The following is an 18,929-nucleotide window of genomic DNA, read 5'->3' on the forward strand; positions in this document are numbered from 1 at the left end:
GAAATAAACCTAAATGAATTATAAATTAAGTGCATACATGTTATAAACCTTATGATCTATAGTCATCATCATCTTACTGCCTTTTTTTGCTGCAGTCATTCTTCTCTCTACAGTTGAGGTCTGAACATGTCTAACACCTGTTTCTTGTCAAGTCTCACACTCTATTTGCAGGCATCTGCTCTCCTTTGAGAAGGCTCCTGGCTCCTGCTCTTCATGCACGGAGGGAAGGAATGTAATCAGAAACAGCGTGAGTAAAAGGATGAGCTGTGATGTAAATCCCTTCCACAGTCCTGTCCTGACACAGCCAGGGCTTGGGAAGGAGGCACCTCCTGCTGCCTTTCCTTCAGGATGCACCCTGTCTCCTCTTACCCAAGTGCTTCCTCACCCCTTGCTAGGAAATCAAAGCTGGAGGCTCCCCTGCCCTGCAATCAGATATTGACTATTTAACAAGGCATCTCTTGAAAGCAACTGTTCTTTAAGGGGCTCATTTTACTCACTTTCCAGAAGACAGACAAAATGTCCAAAAAAGTTTTGGTTTTTTATTAAACCTTGTAGTACAAACCTGGAAAGTAAACAAAACAACTGGCAATAAACAACATGAAGTCTTTCCTTACAAGGAAAGAGAGCAGAGCAGCGCTAATAAATTAAATGTCAAACTGTAAGCCATAGTCAGAAGTTTACTGTCAAGAGGGAAAAAGTACACAGCAAGGCCATAAAAACCAGACAACCACATTTGAAAACACTTGACTCTGTTTATGTTATTGTTAAATATTCCAAAACAGTTCAGTCTTCTGCAACAACAACCAACAAATTGTATTATAGGACTTTCCTGACAGTCACCACTGGCAAGCTCAGTGCAATATGGGTAGCTACGGTATTGTTGAATTCAATTACGAAACAAAACAGTTTGTGAAAACATTTTCCCTTTTTTATTCCACACATACTGTACACACAACCAGAAAAGGGCAACAGCTACTCCATTATTATTTTTTGTTGTTGTTCAGTGATGTAAGCAGCACTTATAAATGTTACAAGAAAAACCCTGTAAGCATCCAATCCAACCGATGAAGAAAGTGAAACGTAAGGCTTTTCTTCATCTCGTCTCTTCGCCGTCCCTCCCCCCACCCCAAGAAAAGGCTCAAGTATTTAAAAAAATTTACAGGCATATGTACAAAAGGTATGAAGGTTTTTTTTGTTACAACATGAAGAGAAAAAATAGACAAGGTGAAAGCAAATGCATTTTCACATTCAAAAGAAAGATGCAGACCTGCTAGTGGCTCTAAATGTGATCAAATAATGAAAGAAATTCAAAACAAAAATTAATGCTCGACTGTGTAAAGGTGTGAAAAACAGCAGTGGAATGGAAATGGAATGTTAGAAAGATTGCACGTCTATGACAAAAGAAGCACTTATGGCTTCAATCACTTTTTTCTTTTTTTTTCTTTTTTTCACTTTTTGTAAAGGATGCTATTGAAGGGTTTTTGATAAAGTAGCCAACAGCACCAAAAAAGAACAGAATGGATTTCCTAATGAAATCAGGCACAGTTTTCCCTCCCGTGACTCCTCAAGGCAGGCAGTCTTTTTTCCTCCTTTTTTTTTTCTTTTTTTTCTTTTTTTTTAAATTATTTTTCCCCCTCAAAACAGATGCATAGTGATGTGCTGGTAAAAGAGAACATACTCCAAATCTCCTCCGTTTGCCTACAGTTAAGAAACAAAGTCCATCTTCAGCTGCCATAACCTCCCAAAGAAAGTGTGTATTCTCCAATTTAAAAAATTACAAAACTCATCTTGCTGTGACAGAATAAAAGACAGCCAAAGGAAAGCAATTTCTTTCAAGTTTTTGTCTCCTATCCCTTTTCTCTCTAGAAAAATCTGCTCACATGACTGGAGAACAAATTAGAAAACACATCAAACTTTAACCTATTAAAAAAATGGGTTAAAAGCCTTTTTTCCTAGTTACCAAAAAGGCCTTTTTTTATTTTTTTCAGCCACAGGGACAATACAAATTAATCTTTTATCAGCCCCTTGCCGGTTTTCAAACAGTGAACATACGGCAGTTTAAAAAAAAATCAGACTGCTGTATCTATCTATCCTAAGTACAAAAAAAATTCAACAGTTTAATGCTAAAACAAAATTAGTTCTCTAAAACCAGAAGAAAATCTTCTTTAGAGCTAGTGCAAAGACAGCTTGTATTCTACAGCAAGTACTCCAAACTATGGTATAATAATTACAAAAAATATATATAAATTGACAAAATGAGAGTGTTGGCATCTTCAGGATTAACTTGAAGCACTTTTGGATGAACTGGAGGATGAAAGCCTAGATGATGGCACGTCAACTGTCGCTCTCTTACGAGGTCCTCTTTTTGGTGTAGGCTTGCTGATACAGTTCTCAATGCTGCCATTTTTACCAGATACTTTTCCACAGATTTGATTGACTAGACTGATTATTTGTTCCTGGTCAAGAAGCGGGGAAAAAAAGAAAACACAAATTAGCATCTGCTCTTTCTTCAGTCACTTCTGATGGACAGAGATGTACTGCTGCCTTTCTAACTGAAAGTACCTAACTGGAGGCGGGGGGGGGGAAGAATATATATTTGCAAACTATGCAGAACCTTGGCTCATATACTACTTATTCACAACCAGGAGTTTGGTAAAAAGTACTGTGTGGTATCCCAAATACTGCCCTGGCTGAAACTTCCCCCCCCGCAAACTTAAAGCCAGGAATCAGCAGAAGTAGAAAGGTCTGAGCTCTGGCCACCAAGCAAGAATAAAGAAGCTGGGCTGCAAGGTCACTTTAGTAATGTCAAAAGTGTCCTGCAGATACAACTTAAAACCCACTGCTAAACAAGGTTACAGATGCCATAAATTTACATCCACAGTTACATTGCTTATCATTTACTATTTGCTAAATTTGTCTTTGAAATTGAAGAAAAAGATTCCACTTCTTTGTGACATGGGTATCCTTGGTCACAGGATGCTACTTCTGTTTAATGCTCTTTAGGATCTCTTTTAATGCTCTGCGCCCACACTTAGAGTGCGTTGCTGTGCTGCCACTCAGGAAAAGGTCTGCAGGTCCCTGGCATGATGATGATGGGCCCAAGACAGGAGTCTCTGAACTGCACATCAAAGTGTCTTGGCTACAAGGCCACGCTAATTCCACTGCATTCGGGGACTCAATCAAGTTGGGGGGTTTGTGTGGAAGAGTTTTCTGAACTGGCTCTCTCATCCTAGTGAGAAGGTTAGGAAGTTATTTTTGTGCAAAGTTGAAAGAGGTTCTTAATTAAGCCTACCCTAACGGTTAAACAGATTTAACAAAAGGCATTTGACACACAAGTTTTCTCTCTCCCCATTCACAGCCCTCAAAAAAAAAATTCTGTAACAATAACCAGGCATGCAGTTTCAGAAATGTAGAAACTTCATCACAGTTTTTTTACATTTGGAAAAAATCATTCAGTACTGAAGCTGAGGTTTTCTTGCCTTACCCAGCACAGCCTATAACATCTACTTTGCAATCATAAAACCCAGGAGAAATAATTATTGTACGTCATGCTGCTGGAAAGAGTGGCTTTGAAAACCACAACAGTCAACAGATGTGTGAAAACACAGGATATAAGGGACTAAATAATCTCAAGAATAAGAGAAATACATTAAAATTTCTGAGTAACTCCCTTAAACTCTTTACTGTTTATCACATTATGGCGGCAGCGTCACTGTTGTCTTGGCTTCGCGGGTTGTACTTGTTTTTCATCTACAGCACCTGATACCACAAGAGAACCTACTACTAAAAATGAACAGGGCTGCAAGGGCGTGATCCTCCTCCTACTTCGACATTTTGGGGTTTTTCCCCCTACCTCTAAGCGCATACATAAGAAACTGCTGAAACACCCATCTCAAAAAGCTACTTGTATGAGCACTGATCCCAAGAGCTGATTTTGTTCGGGTTAACACTAAAATGCCCGGGGAGCGGGCCTCTATTCCCCAGCCATCCCCTCGTGCAGCGTGGAGAAGGGGGGCTCACAGGGCAGGGGACGAGGCGTGACAGGACTGTACCCCAGTGTGGCTTTAGCCCGGAGCCCAGGCACAGTCCTACAGCAACAACTTGAGTGCTGTGATTACTCACTGTCACATTTGCTTGAAGCCATTTCTGGGCCTCTCAGCTACAAGGACTCTACACATTTGCTTCAAAGAAGGTTCAGGCAGGACAGGAATAAGTCAGCGTGAACTTTCATTTATCAAGAGACAGAAGTTATCCCAAAGTACAGCAGTTACCATAACTGAACCAAAGCACAGACCCACGTTCTACAGCATCCCAAAGCACTAAATAGTTTCTCTGTTCCATAACACACATTGATGCAGTTTACGCTTCAGGTTCTATCTTTGTAATAATGTTTCCCTCCATTTCTTTTACTTAGATCTTAATAAAGTACTCTCTTCCCACACCAAAAAAAAAACCCCAAGCACAGTCTCCCGAGGTCTCGGTAGGACAAAAAGCAGAGTCAAGTCTACTCCCCAGTTTTTCAGTATCACAGCTGACCAGCATCACAAAGCTGTATGGTACAGACCTCATCGTAACGGTACATCATTTTCAGTCCCCGACAAGACTTCTGTTTTTCCACGTGCCGCAGGGCACACTCCAAGCAGAAGACAACGTTTTCATTCTCCTGTACAACCTATATAAAAATGCAGAGGCGGTGGGGGAAAGAAGTCAGTGAGCTCCAAATTGCAGCCATGGTTTACACAGAGTATTGAAATATTGTGTGAATTATTAATGCTGTATTTTATTTCAAGTTAGTGAAAAGAGGCATAAGCAAAAAGCCTTACACATTTTGACATGTTCCAGAATGTGTAAGAAGAAGAAAGGACATATCCCTTTTTGAGTGCTAATGTTGGCAAACACATAGAATTTAAAAAGAAAACAATAGTAATGAAGACCAAATCCAAATAATGATATATGCATAAAGCTTTAGTGGCATCTAATATGTAGCCTAAAGATTTCCTGAAAACAGCTGTTTCCCATTACTTTAAATGCTGTCGTGGATAAGGATAAGATCAGAAGTCTAGCCACAGGATTCCTCAGTGACTGTCACTTTCAGCAGAGGTCACATTTGCTCAGCTGGCCACCTGTCAAGCCTACACATTCCACTTGGAATTTGACAACCAAGTGGATTTCTTGTCCCTTACTACTGGTAAGAGCGACAAGAAAAAAAAATCCCTCCCTTGATTACACTTACTTGAGAGCAAATGGACCAGAATGAAGAGGTTTTTGGTTGGTTGGTTTTTTTTGGTTTTGCTCTTTTTGTGGTTTTGCTTTGGGTTTGTTGTTGTTGTTTGGTTGTTGTTTATTAAAAAAAAAAACACACCAAAAAACCCAAAGTCATTTTAAAGTTACTTCAAACTAGTGCCACTCAAACACTGGCCTGAAGATGTATAAACTGAGCATGTTCTGTCCTAGGGAAGGAAACAGCTACATCTGATCATTTAATCCTTACATTGTATTTCCATCAAAAACCTAACATTTATAAACAAAAAACCTGCAAGATGACAGGAAGACTGAATATGGACTCACGTGCAGTGTATTATGTTTACTTAAATATCTGATCTTGGAATTAAGTGGTACATAAGGTTGTGGGAGAGGCTTTTACTATTTTTAATGAAATTGCTGTATCCCTAGGTGTTCTGCATACAGCTGAAAACCTGACAGTGTCACCACACCTTCAAAAGCCAGCAGGCAATTATGTCTAAAAAGAGCAAGTTTATGGGCATGGTGTCTATTTTTGAACAGACAGCTGTCTGTTTTGAACAAACAGCATCTTGGCTTGATAGGTGGGCTACATCCACCCTGCCATTTGGCTTGCAGGGAAACTGTCGCAGCACAGGCTGTAGCTGCGTGCCTGAGACATGGGGCATGTATTTGAGTTGCCAGCTGACCCCCAGAACTGTTCTGCCAGACTTAGTATGAGCAGCAACCTGCAGGCATCTTTGTTACCCCTTCTAGTGCAAGGCAGACATGCTCATGGGCATCCAAGAGCAGCCGAATGACTAGTTTATCCCTTCCTTAACTAGCTGACACCAACCGATGTCTTCTGTCACCACTGCCCGAGGCGATAAATGTTCTGACATAAATCAACACCTCCGCATCCTGCGTGGGGTGAATGAGATGTGTCTCTAGTCACATGCTGTCTCCCTCAAATGCTTATAGCCTATTATGGTATGGGGACAGTACCCCAGCCCTGGCAAAGGATGTCACTCACCATGGAAAGATAGCACAGGTGCTGACAAATCTGGCATCTCCTCTCTGACGTTTCTAGCTGCAACCACTTTCGAGGCTTTTTCTTTCCATCCATCCCAGTGCTGCTGCTGTCATGGCTGCCGTAGCGCGCTGAAGAATGGAGACCTGCCTCGTAAAGCTGCCGCCGCTGCCTCAGCTCCGTGTCCCTGTGAACGTTTGATGCAATTAGATACCGGCACCGTCTCATAACCACCACAAAGCCACGTACAATCACCCCTTTACCACCATCTCTGAAACCTTAGCTCCACACAGCAAAGCCCTGAGTGTTGTTGGAGGTTGGTGCCCATTCCCTACGCGTGGTGAGAGACAGCCAAGCACCACAGAAACACTGCCTGATTGCAAAAGCTATCTCCGGATTTTAACAGCGACCACTGTATCAAGCCAGTGGTTCTCAAACTGCTCCACAGGGAACTGGGGACTGCCGAGTGCTTCCTGGAGGTCGATGGGTGCTTGGGGCCATGTGGAGAGTCGGGAGATGTGGCTAACGTGACTGTCATTCCTGAAGTTGCCAAAAGCCACCTTGAGGAGGAGGAGCCATTGCCGTCAGGAGTAACATAGCCACCTTCATCAGGAGGCACAGATGGACCACGGACCTGCTGCCACCAGGTGCTTCAGGCAGGGAAGGGGGAGCAGGGCAAGTGATTGTGCCAAAAGACGAAGATCTTGCTGTACACCCAGGGGAAAAAGAAGGAGATGTCAATCAAGAGCAAAGACTAAGCCCTCTAGCCGCCCTTCACCCACGGCTTCTGCAAGGTGGACAAGACTTCCCATGCTGAACTACGCAGCATTAGGAGAGCAGGTCAAGTTGGAGGTGCGTGGAAGAAGGCAAGTGTGGACTGAGCTGAGCAGATGGAAGGGAACAATAAAAAAGCTCACCACCAAACACAGCTGAAGATGGGTGGAGAGCCAAGCTAAGCAAATGGCATGGGCAAACTGAGCAACCAAGGCAGGCCAGGAGAAGAGGCAGCAAAAGACACAGAACAAACAAGCAAAATACAAGAAAGGAAAAAAAACTATGGCACAGTATTCCACTTTGGTTGGGTTTTTTTCAGGTTTTGTTGTGTGGGATTTTGTTTTACATGAGCAGCCTCAGGGAGGACTGATATCCTCCAGAGAATTCCAACCTAAGCATGAGAACAAGTTTGAGAACCACTCTGATAGAGGTCGATGTGATGGTCTAACAGCAAGTACCAACATTTCTGTTTCACCTTTCGCACTTGCAGAGTTTTCCTCTTCAAGGAAAAATAAAAAACAAAAAAGACCAAAAAACAAAACCAAAAACCAACAAACCACTTGGAAGTGATTATTCCCACAGGGGAACCAGCTGCAGGTAAAGCAGTCAGCACACCTCTTTGTATTTCTTTCTGAATATTAAAACAACATATGGGCTGTTTTCCCCTTCAGCATGTCACTGGAAATTTTCCAAATGAACATGCTAGTTAGTTAAATACAGTTTGTAGATTCCATTCATCAAAACTGTCTTGACATCTCGAGTACCAGTTGTCACAAACTTGAAAGATAGGTAGCAACTACATGGTAGGGAACAAAAGAGAAGATCATTACACAGGAAGCCAGGCAACATCATATTTTCTTTTTTTTTTTACCTATCTTAAGAGAAACCTTAAACATCTTTCCTTAATACTGGAGAGAAAAAGGAGTGCAAAGTTAATCTGCTTTAAAACATTTAAGTTCTAAGGCAAGATGCATTAGCACCCATGCATAAGCTGTTTGCTAACTCAGTGGTTTAAATCAAGACAACTTTCTGTATACAAAATACCTTCTGCAGCTGTGGTGAAACAATCCTGATGCTGAAGACAAGGGTTCCTGGTGCAAAACCCATTAGAGGCATGGATTGACAGGGGCTACTGATGCCAAGAGGCTGAAAAACTGAAGAAAGGTATTTAGCCGCTTGGCACCACGTAGCTCACCCAACACATCAGGAAATCTTGACTCTCGGCAACAAGAAGCAACAAAATCAAAACCAAACCGTAGTTTTAATCCTTTGATGGTGCCCAGAGTAGGGAATTCTTAGAGCAAGAGACTCTAAGATCAGGTACAGCCAAGGAAACTGCTTCTTCCACATGTGGCTGTCTTTACTGGGCTTTTGCTTGGTTAAGTAGGCGCAAGACATGCATCTGAAATGGTTACTTACGTCATCCACCTCTGGAGTCTGTCAATGAAAACAAAAGAGGTACAACAGGCCCCCAATTCGTTACCTGAGCTCTCCAAGAAGGGATGATATCGTACTCAGAGTTGGTCCGTTTTCCTTTTTTGCTTCTGCTGTTGCAATCTGATAAAGCAACTTTTCCATGGAAAATGGTTTGGCTATACGTCGTCTCTTCATTTCCTGGGACAGAAATCGCCAAATTAGTTCTTGAGCAAATCAGAAAATAAAAAGTTATGCAGAATGAATTCAGCGTAGCAAAACTCGGCCTTTTTAAAACAACCACAAGTAAAAGCTTTCCATAGTCCAAATGAAACTAAATAGCTATGCTCCAACTTACATCCAGCACGAACTTCACACTGAAAAAAACACTAATTAGAAACCAGTCCTTTTAGCGGAAAGTCAGGTGCCCACAGGCTTTGCTGAACTGGGTCTTCCTCTTGAGAGGACTATGAAGAAAGATCTTCTGCATGTGCTTTAGGCAAACTTCAAAAACCAAACGCATACTACCAGCCACAATCAACTGCTTTCTGGGAGAAACCCTGGTGCCTGTTATATCTAACATTTTGTTTGCATTCAGAATCACCAGCAGAGAGGAGAAAAGTATCTGTAATGCATGATGGCTTTTACGTGAAGAAATCAATCTGTACACTATCTTTTCCTAATATGTTTTGCTGTGGAGTTTAATGCAGAGAAAAGACAGGCAAAGTCTGCATACGCAAAGAGAGTGAAACCAAATGCAAGTACTCCAGTGTCACCATATTTTAGGTATACCCTTTTCTTCAAAACAGAAAACTATTGGTGGAAAAGGTGAGAATAGGAGAGATGTGAAGAAAATGAGAATAATAATTTTAAAAGGATGCCCAGGCACAGGTCAGCATGCAGTTCACTGAGGTAGAAGAACCAACAAACACCTCAAAATTCCCTCCCTAAAAATTCGCTTTTCCCGTGGAGGCCAAGAGGAGTAACTCAATGACTTAAGCTCAGTAATACACTCTCAGCCATCCTGTAAAATCTACTCTTCTGACTTGCTTCAAACCCAGGACTGCTGTCATTTTGCATCTCTTAAAATATCAAATAGGTGCTTAAGAATTAAAGACAACAACTAGCAGAACAGGCAGATGTCAGGGAAAAGAGACAACAGGAGAAAGAGGGAGGTTCAGTTCTGCTCAGTTTGCCCTTTCCTGGCTCCTTTCTGGGTAAGCTTTTAAAGACATAGAATATATTCCATTCTTGTCAATATGAACCAACTGACTTTGGGAGCTTAAACCCCTTCAGTATTTCTTTGTGTAGGCAAATTTCCTCGATTTATTCTGCAATTGGGAAAAGTCTCATTTCCCCAGTGTCTGAGGCACTTTTTGTTTTATACAGAGTCTGAGAAGTTTCCACTGATGCCAACACTGGAGGATAATGTGGAGGTGCCATTTAGGTTTGGAGTTAAGCCCACCAAATACCTACTCATCACAAAAAAGTAGATTTGTCTTTATTTTTTTTTCACCCTGTTTTGTAACTCTAATTACATGCTCTTGGTATTTCTTTTATCAGAACCAATATATCATAAACCTGATCATTTTTAACAGCACGCTGTATGCATGGAACTGACATATGTCATAAAACGGATTAGTAACCTTTGGTGACCAAAAACCATTGAAAAGAGGGTCACAGATAAGAAGAGTGTTTGTCAGAAGCTATTTGCTTGGAACAGCTGCACTTTTTGGAGCGGTATGAGAAGTTCGGTTGCACATTAGATTTGCTCAGCGTGTTGTCCGAGGCTGGGTAACAACAGCCACTCCCAGCCAGGCCAGAAGCCCACACAGGCAGGGGGATAAAAGGCCATGGTGGGTGGCCAGAGAAGAAAAGTGAGGTACGGTCCTGCTGGCTGGCAGCTCAGGGACCTCCCGAGACAGAGCCAGGCACATGTTTCTCTTCCATACAGCACTGAAATACACTAGAGAAGTATTTTAATACAGACTTCCATTTGCTTTTGACCTGCTGCCTAATAATTTCTTTTAATGACGCTTTCTTTTGGTGTTATGAAAGTCAGCAAACATTCGTATCGTCATCATCACCCTGCCACTTGCAATCTGGTCTTGCTATTACATACATCTCCTGGTCATTAATTTTCCAGGCAGAGTAGTCCTCTTATATTTAAAGCAGAAGCTAATTCATACCTTTGATCACCAATCTCTGCTGTGCTTTTGCTAGTTCCTCTATATTCCTTTTGCAATTAGGGGCTCAAAACTGAGCAAGTATTCAAGCCAAGGCCATACCAAGAGCCCGCACAGTGCCATAACCATGTTTCTCCTTTGTTCTTTATTCTCCCCTTGCAATTCTTAACATTCATTTTTTTAAAACCTCCCCAGAGTGCTCAGCTGGGAGCTCCACAGGAATCCAAAGACCTCTTTTCTCAGGAGCAACAGCTCATTCAGAGCCCATCGCTGTGTCTGCTAATTTGGATTATTTTTTTAAATTTATCAACACTGAACTTCATCTACCATTTTCTCACTCAATCAGTAGCATAAAATCTTTCTGTATCACCTCATAGCTGTAATTTTTGCAGTCATTACTATTAATATCCTCAGTATAATTGATTCATTTTGCTATTCACTTCCTTTCCTAGGTGATTTATGGATACGTTGAACTGTACGGGTCTTAGCAAATTCCTGAGGAGCACAGAAAGAGACCTCCCTCCAGGATAAAAACTGACCGTTTGTTCCCATCCTCTGCTTCTCTTTGAATCGGTTATTTTTTTGGTGCATGAACTTTCCCTCTCAACCTGTGACAGGTTAATTTCTTTAAGAGCCTTTCTGAGGAACCTCCCCAAAAGGCATCCAGAAACGCTTACAGACTCTGTCACAGCTGGTTCTCTTTCGTTCACTCACCCTTCCCAAAGTTTCACGGCGTAGGGGGCACGTCCTTGCTACAAAAGCCATGTTGACGGCCCTGGCGTCATTTTTTTTACATTTATTTCTAATTTGGGCCTTCGAGATGTTGTTCTTTGAAATCTCTTTTTGGTCTGCAATTTGTGTGTATTTATATGTTATCTTGCTGGAGTTACTTTTTTACTTGCATTTTCATCTTCTGGACACAAAAAGGATTGTTTGGTCTCATTTCAGACAGAGTCCTTTCTCCTGGTGTCCAGCCATGCCACATTCAGTTTAAGCATGCCTTCTGAAACTTTTGTATTGCTAGGCAATGTGCATGTGTTGTGAGCCTCTCACACAGCATCTTTAAACAATTTCTATGCTGCGCGCACACACTTCACCCTCCTTTCTGCGTTCTCAATTTCACAAGCTTCCTTGGTTTTACGCAAGGCTATCTTTCGAAATGAAACACCACGGTAGTGGATATTTTGCGTTTTACTGCTCTTTCAAGGTTCTTACATCTCTGCTCACCATCACAGTGCAGCTATTTGATAGCAATATGTTTTGACCTGGGCTCCACCATTGCTGAGAGGCGAGACGAGAGTTTCTTCCCCTCGCATGGGTTTCCCGAGCAGCTGCTCCCTGAAGCCATTTCGGTCCTGGCATCACACCCCAACACAACTGCTGTCCTAGCTGGGGGGAGCAGACCAGCACTTCCCAGAATCATTGTGTATTCTGTCTTCATGGGTTTTCTCATCTCCCTCGGTACAACACAGGCCATGCCCACACACCATGGAGTACGGCAACGCAGAAGGAGCGGCCGTGCAGCGCGATACAGCTGATGCTGGAGGACTCCAACACCCACGGGACACCCGTGTGAAAAGCCAAGGGCTTCACTTCAGAGCAGTCCAGCCTGGTCCTGCGGCCACTATCACTGCTTTGGTGTTTGGAGGACATAAGGTGCACTTCTAGAGCGCCTTCTCCTGTTTGGTTTCATCTGAAAGCAACCCAGTCTGCTCAGGCTAGCAGAGCGCTGTGCTTTTTACCATGGAGCCATAACTGTGTGGAGTTTTAAAAGCACGTTTCTCACCCAAACGAAAACTTGAGGGGGGATACATATAAAGCCCCTGCCAACATCTTGGTTGGACAGTCAGGAGCACAGTGCTAATACCGTGATTTTCCTATTTAGGACAGGAAGATCAGTGCACAGAGATTCCGCCACTGGTGACAAACTTAAACCTGGCTTATTTGGCCCATAACCTCTCTTCTGTGTGCAGCAGTGCTGCTCCAACAGGGTGACTAACTCCATCTTTCCTGTGTAATTCTTCCTCTTGTATCACAATACCAGTGAGTCTCTTCTTTCCACCAGGTTTCTGGTAGGCCCTATACCACCAAAGCTCTCCTTTAAGACCAGACTCTCCTCCTTATTTCCAAACCTCTAGACCAGTGTCATTTAGTCCAATTTTCTGTTTTCCTGTTTGCTAAAGGAGTTTTACTGATTTTGCCCAATATCTTATTTGAGGAATACGGAGCTACCCCTTTGCCATTCCAAACACAAATTCTTCCACACCTGTAAAACTTCTCCTCATCCTTTGTTTACAATTTCAAGGGCTCTTAGGGTGTTTTTTAAAAGCCAGCGATCTCGTTCTTCACATGGTTTAGGTGAAACCTGCCTGTTCCTTTACACAGGCCTTATACAAACTCCCTTTATCCCAACAATTATCCCAACTCCTTATAAACTGGAATCAATGCAATTTCAAAAGCAGAATTTCATTTTTCCATATATTAAAGAAGACTGAGCAGTCATTCAATACATGAAACAACATCGTTTAGTAATATAAAGAGAGTCACTATAAAAAAAATCAGGTCACAGTATCACAGAATGCAAACAAAGTTAATGTATCAAAGAGCTGAAAACTCTCAATATTGCTGTTGAGAAGGGACAGATAAGAAGGTACAGGTTAACAGTCCAAAAGGGGCATCTTGCTCATTACCCTGAACATCTCACGGCCTTTAAAAATGGCAAAGTGCCTCGTTAAAGTGAAGGAACCAAAGAAGAATTTCCAAAATTTAAGGGAGGTAGGAACATAGGATAGTCTGAGGAAAGAAGATGGGGAACGAATAAGAAAAAATTAAAAAAAGAAAAAAGAAAAAGGGGGAAGGAAAATCACAATACAATAGGTGTTTCCAGAGTTATTCTGATACAAACACATATCTGTGGTTTCTTGTAACATTTGTGAGAGCTGTGACTTCAATTTCCAAGGTAGGTTACCAGTGCAAAGCTCTTAAAAATGAAGCAAAAGAAACTGTTCTTCAGGATTTGAGGCACCAAGAAGAGCTTTTTAATTGCTGCATAGTGATTTTTGTCTCTTACAGGAGTGGCATTTTCACAATATCAAACAAATGTTCAGTAGAGCAATAAATACAGCATATGGAGTTAATATAATTGTGTACCTTCAGACAGAAAAGGTTAGTTCAGGATTCTCATTCCTTACCTACACACATATACAATTCCCACCTTCCCCCCAAATAAATCTGTAATAAAATAACCTTTTATTTCAAACTAAGTTAATATACAGTTAGTATAACCAGGCAGGAAGAATTTCGTTAACCCTAAAGAACCAAAACCTATCTGTGGACATATTACATTTAATTACTTACTATCCGCTTGATTTGAGGCTGTAAATGATAATATACTAGTGGCTTAGCTACAAAACACTACCAAAATATCATCTGTAACTCATAGTGTATTTGAAGAGGTTGAGAACACAACTGGTGACATATATTCTTTGTCCAAAACCACAGAAATGTAGCCAAAATCACGGTGTCTGGGCAATTCACCCGTTTGTTTCTGCAGACAACCTGCCTTAGTTAGTTGTGTGAAAAGGGAACAAGAAGGTTTTTTATTTACAGCTTAGTATTGGATGGGCTGGTCAGTGAACCGAAGGATTTTCAAGTCTATTAAAGTTGAAATTGCCCTGATCAACAACTTTTCCTGAATGAAAGGGCAGAGAAAGACAAGCGATACAGCTGTGAGTATTAACTGACTCTGCCTATCATAGGAGCTAACAAGCACAGTTATTCAGATATTTGCACCTGAGATTCTAATGGTTCTAGAAAACATCACTTAAAAAAAATTAGTAAGCATAATACAAGACACTATCATTAGCTCTGAAGGGATTTTTGAAAAGCTTCCTCGCAAACTGGTCTTCAGGCATAACAAATCTCCTGAATATTTCAAATATACAGAAATTTTTAGTTATCAATTATTAACTCGGTTGCTTTTCTGCAAACACTGGATCGTCTTATGTCTTGCTGAACTTTTTCGCCTCTTTTTTTTTCCATTTTTTTTTTAATTTAACAGTCCACAAAAATAGATGTAGTTGTACTAGTCTCACAACCCTATCAATCCTGGAATGTCTGGTTTGTTGTCGTTTTAGATGGCAGGGCCGTGAATCCATTTAAACTCCCTTTTTCTCAACTTACCTTGGCTGTTTTAAAACCCATACTTGTCCACTGGGTGGTAGCAAAGTGCACCGTTTCAGAAACACTATAGCCACAACACACTTTAGACACAAAGGATCCAGGAAAACAGACAACAAACTGCCCGCTCTGCTGTACAGTACGGTGCACCCTGATCCCCTCCTTGCACAAGATTTCTGGGGAGATCTAGAAAGACATAAAGCAAAACAAACAAACAAAATCAGGATTTTCTTTTACAGCTCGATCCCCTTCGTGGCAGAGTACAGCCACGTGCTGCTTAACAGCTCGGCTCTGCTCGCTTTCTCTCTTCCCTTCTGCTTAGTGTTTGGAGCGAGAATTACAGATTCAGCTCTCTTGAAACCACCACTTTAAACCTTCACGTGCCAAACAATCTCAAACACAAAGCCTCAAAACAATACTATCTACTACCACAGAAAGTAACACAGGCCATGCAGTTTTCCATCTAGATCTTCTCAGACAGACTTGGCACTGAATCCACCTTCCTACTACACTTCTGTTAAAGATGTTACCATGGATAGCTGAGGGAGCTGTTTTTGTTATGGTGTGCCAAATTTACACTTAAATGCATTAAACTGAAATTGTTATCCGTCAAATAAATACAGGAGACAAAAATACTCTGAAATCCTTTGAAGTGTTAGGCTTCTCATATCCATGCTGGATATGTCAATCATGGCTGATTAATTCATTACAAAACACTCTGTGAGGTTAAATACATTATGGACAATATTAAAAATAGACATTGATTGCATTACCACATTTATTTTTATTTCAACATTTGAGCATATGAGCCTTGTTAGAAAAACGCCATGTGGGTAAATGCTGCACGTAGAAAGCAGCCAGATCTCAACAACAGCCTCTGCATCATTGTAGTGTGAGAAATAACAAAAATAAATCCCAAACAACCAGCCTTCTGATTAGCCCTGGGTTCTCAAATGGGAATACCTCTCCCTATGTTAACCTACCATTACATTACTTTCAAGCATTTCCAGCCCTGGAGTGCCATTGGCTTGCAGCAGGGTATGTACCACATCATCAAGTTTGTTCTCCTCCGCAGCAGGAATGCAATACCTGTTGTTTTGTCAGAAGAAAAAAGAGAAAAATTTACTGTGGAGTAAATAAAGGTCCACAGCTACACAGTAACAGGCAATTCAGATCAGGACTTTGATTAAAAGAAAGAAATTAAACACAGGCTTTCCCACACCATTCTTGCTAAAACACTGAGGATTCATAGAAAGCTGTTTATTTAGACTCAGTCTGATGGTGTTCACTAGATGCTGAAAGACACAAAATCCCCAAAACAGAAACGTGACCGCTCCATGCCCTGTAGAATCGGAGGAGGCAAGTCAGCAATAGAATGATGCTCATTTTATCAGCACAAAAACAGCTAATCATGTGCAGGAGTTTGCACCTCATGAGCACCAATATATGTTCTGTTCTCTTTATCATAAATTGTTGTATTTATTACTGGTGCGTCGACAAAAGGATCTTTTTATTTAATAATGTTTTCTGTTTGTAACAATCAAGAAACCACAAATCACCTTTACTGTTAGTACACAAAGTAGCCTAAGACCTTCCTCCCTCGCTTATTAAACAAATCCCACATCCCTCCTCTTCCTCGCAACAGAACAAAGACCTGACCAAGAGCAGCCAAAGCAGCAAGAGAGATTCAAAACACGGCTGGGTTTATGCCCCGAGCTGCATATCCTCCTCTCCTCTAGAAGCCAAAGAAGCTGCTCTCTCCTCTCTGTGCTCACTGCCAGCAGAAATGACAAGAAATAACATAGAAATCTCAGGTTTTAGCTTCACACGCCCAGAGAACTGCTATTTTCCTGGATGCAGGGAGGCGATACGATGAGAATTCACCGCTAGTCTTGCTTGCACCCTGACAGAAGGGTAATGGTTTACGTCCACCCAGGAGACACCCATTCCTGAGATCTGGTAGTTGGTACCTGACGACTACAAACTGAGCAACAAAGCTTGGTGGGAAACAATGCAAATCTTGGTATTCCCACATCTGCTCTGAGTTGCTGCCACACTGGGCTTTATCTGCAGCATTACTTGATTTGCATTCATTATGCTCAGGCAAATAAACAGCATCTCCAGATTTACTCTTACTTATTTCCGTTCATTTTAAGCAGTCAGACCGCAGCCAGGCGCCCATCTGCCCCAACCCAAGACACGTACACACACACAGAGCCATTTTTCCAAACTTGGCAACAAGACAATGAATCTGGAAAGATTGTGGGTAAAGAGTGCAGTTTTCTTGTCATTCATCCGATCTCTCCACCAATTTCAGAAAGTGTTCTGCTGGCCTTACAGACTTTGTCAGGATATTTGCTTATAATGTGCACTAATATTAACTCCATATGCATTGAGAAGAAACTTCTTCTCAGTAAGGGTGACAGAGCACTGGAACAGGCTGCCCAGGGGGGTTGTGGAGTCTCCTTCTCTGGAGACATTCAAGACCCACCTGGACATGTTCCTGTGCAACCTCACTTAGGCGTTCCTGCTCCAGCAGGGGGATTGGACTAGATGATCTTTTGAGGTCCCTTCCAATCCAGAACATACTGTGATACTGTGATCATACAGACACTGTTTGCTGAGTCTGTAGGAGGCTGTATTTGCTGAGATTTGAAGATCTCCTTACTGCTCACTGTACTGATGATGATTTTGACTTGTCTTTTTTGATCTTCAAGCCAAGAACCAGAAGAGATGACATTATCTACTCATACAGCTCACTGTAGCCACAAGGGCTCTAATGAGCTGGCTGCTCAGGGGTACATAGACTGACTCCTGACATAGATATTGACAACGATTAAGACCTTGCTCACAAATCCTAAGGTTACAGAGAGGTGAAGTGGAAGAACCTCGTCTTGGTAAGGATCAAGTCACAACGGCAATTTTAAATGCATGCTGTGTATCGACTACCTTGCAGTACCTGTGTTGCTAACAGTGACAGCTGCAGAATAGCTGGAGTATTACTCTAGTTGCACTATAGTAACACGTTTTAAATGGTGATGACAATATTTTAAATTCAAATCCAGAATGCAACAGAGTCCACTCTAATTTTAGAGTCAGAAAGCAAAGTGGGAGCAGTCAAAAGATTCAAGCATGCAGAACCTCACAAGCTGGGCCCAGGAAAAGGCCCAGGAAGGAGGTGTGAAGAGGAGGGTCAGCACAGAAGCACCTGGGATCATGCAGCCACTGGCAGGACTGAGGGGAAGGGAGACCCTTTGCAACTGTGGATTATGCTGCAGTTTCACTCATTTGCAATTCTGGATGTACCTATAAAGATGGGAAGCGGGCAGCCACTATAGACTTCTGACTGTCTCGAGCAGAATAAGATTTTCTTCTCTCTTTTAATGGGCACTGAGGATCCCTCCAGAATAAAAAGGTTAGATCACTGACCTCTGCCCTGCATGAAAACTGATTTCTCCCCTGCTTACCCTTCAGGAGATAAAACCTGAGAGATGAGAGAGTGACCTGAGTGATCCACAGGTAAATGAAGCACTACTAATTTTAGTACCACAGGCATCTCTCCTTGGAAGAGAAGATTTCTGGATGCTGGGTGGACTTTGCAAGACAGAGGAGGGCTCCGGTGCCCAGTGGCCTGCTTTGCTTTCGCTGAAGCAGCCACTGAAAACAATGCTGTCAGAGCTACTCAAGATATTGTGCCAGACCTACAGTTATTAAATTAAATCTTCTCCTCAATAAAGTTGGGTACTTCATTGCAGTATTAGAAGGTGTAATAAGTTAATAATGAATGCTATAGGCCTGACACTGCAGCCTGGCAGCCCTGCCTAAGAACAGCTTTTACACACAAAGGAGTTTCACTTCTTCCTTCTTACGAGTTGTTCCTGTTTACTATCCATGTTCCATCAAGGCAATCATCACAAGTACACCTGAAGCTATGTACTTATGTGTATGAGTAAGCCCATCATGGAAGAGCAAATAGCTTCTTTGGCTTTATTCTTCTTGGCTTGGAAAAACAGAAATAGTACCCTTTCCTAAAACTTTGGCTGGCTGCATTCAAGCCTTTAAAATGTCAGAAGGCACATTTTGACACACACAGTATGAAGAGTGGCCTCAGAACTTAATTAGAGGAT

At 41.8% G+C, this 18,929-nt stretch overlaps 1 protein-coding gene across 3 annotated transcripts in view; it reads right to left on the reverse strand.

The window, feature by feature from the left end:
• Positions 1-519: 519 nt before the first annotated feature.
• The window catches only part of JARID2 (jumonji and AT-rich interaction domain containing 2), a 227,607-nt gene continuing 209,197 nt past the window's right edge, over positions 520-18,929 (reverse strand). For 2 of the 3 annotated variants that reach the window (XM_080338858.1, XM_080338860.1), the window contains exons 13-18: positions 15,786-15,891; positions 14,806-14,988; positions 8,508-8,638; positions 6,254-6,437; positions 4,565-4,672; positions 520-2,456 (exon numbers count right to left, since the gene is read on the reverse strand). In XM_080338858.1, the coding sequence (XP_080194984.1) occupies positions 2,280-2,456; positions 4,565-4,672; positions 6,254-6,437; positions 8,508-8,638; positions 14,806-14,988; positions 15,786-15,891 (889 nt within the window). In that variant the 3' untranslated portion in view covers positions 520-2,279. Of the gene's footprint in view, positions 2,457-4,564; positions 4,673-6,253; positions 8,179-8,507; positions 8,639-14,805; positions 14,989-15,785; positions 15,892-18,929 lie in introns of those variants that run through there. The other variant, XM_080338859.1, reaches the window with a different exon arrangement.

The sequence above is a fragment of the Nesoenas mayeri genome, assembly GCF_963082525.1.
Source record: "Nesoenas mayeri genome assembly, chromosome: 2".
Classification (NCBI taxonomy): Eukaryota; Metazoa; Chordata; class Aves; order Columbiformes; family Columbidae; genus Nesoenas; species Nesoenas mayeri.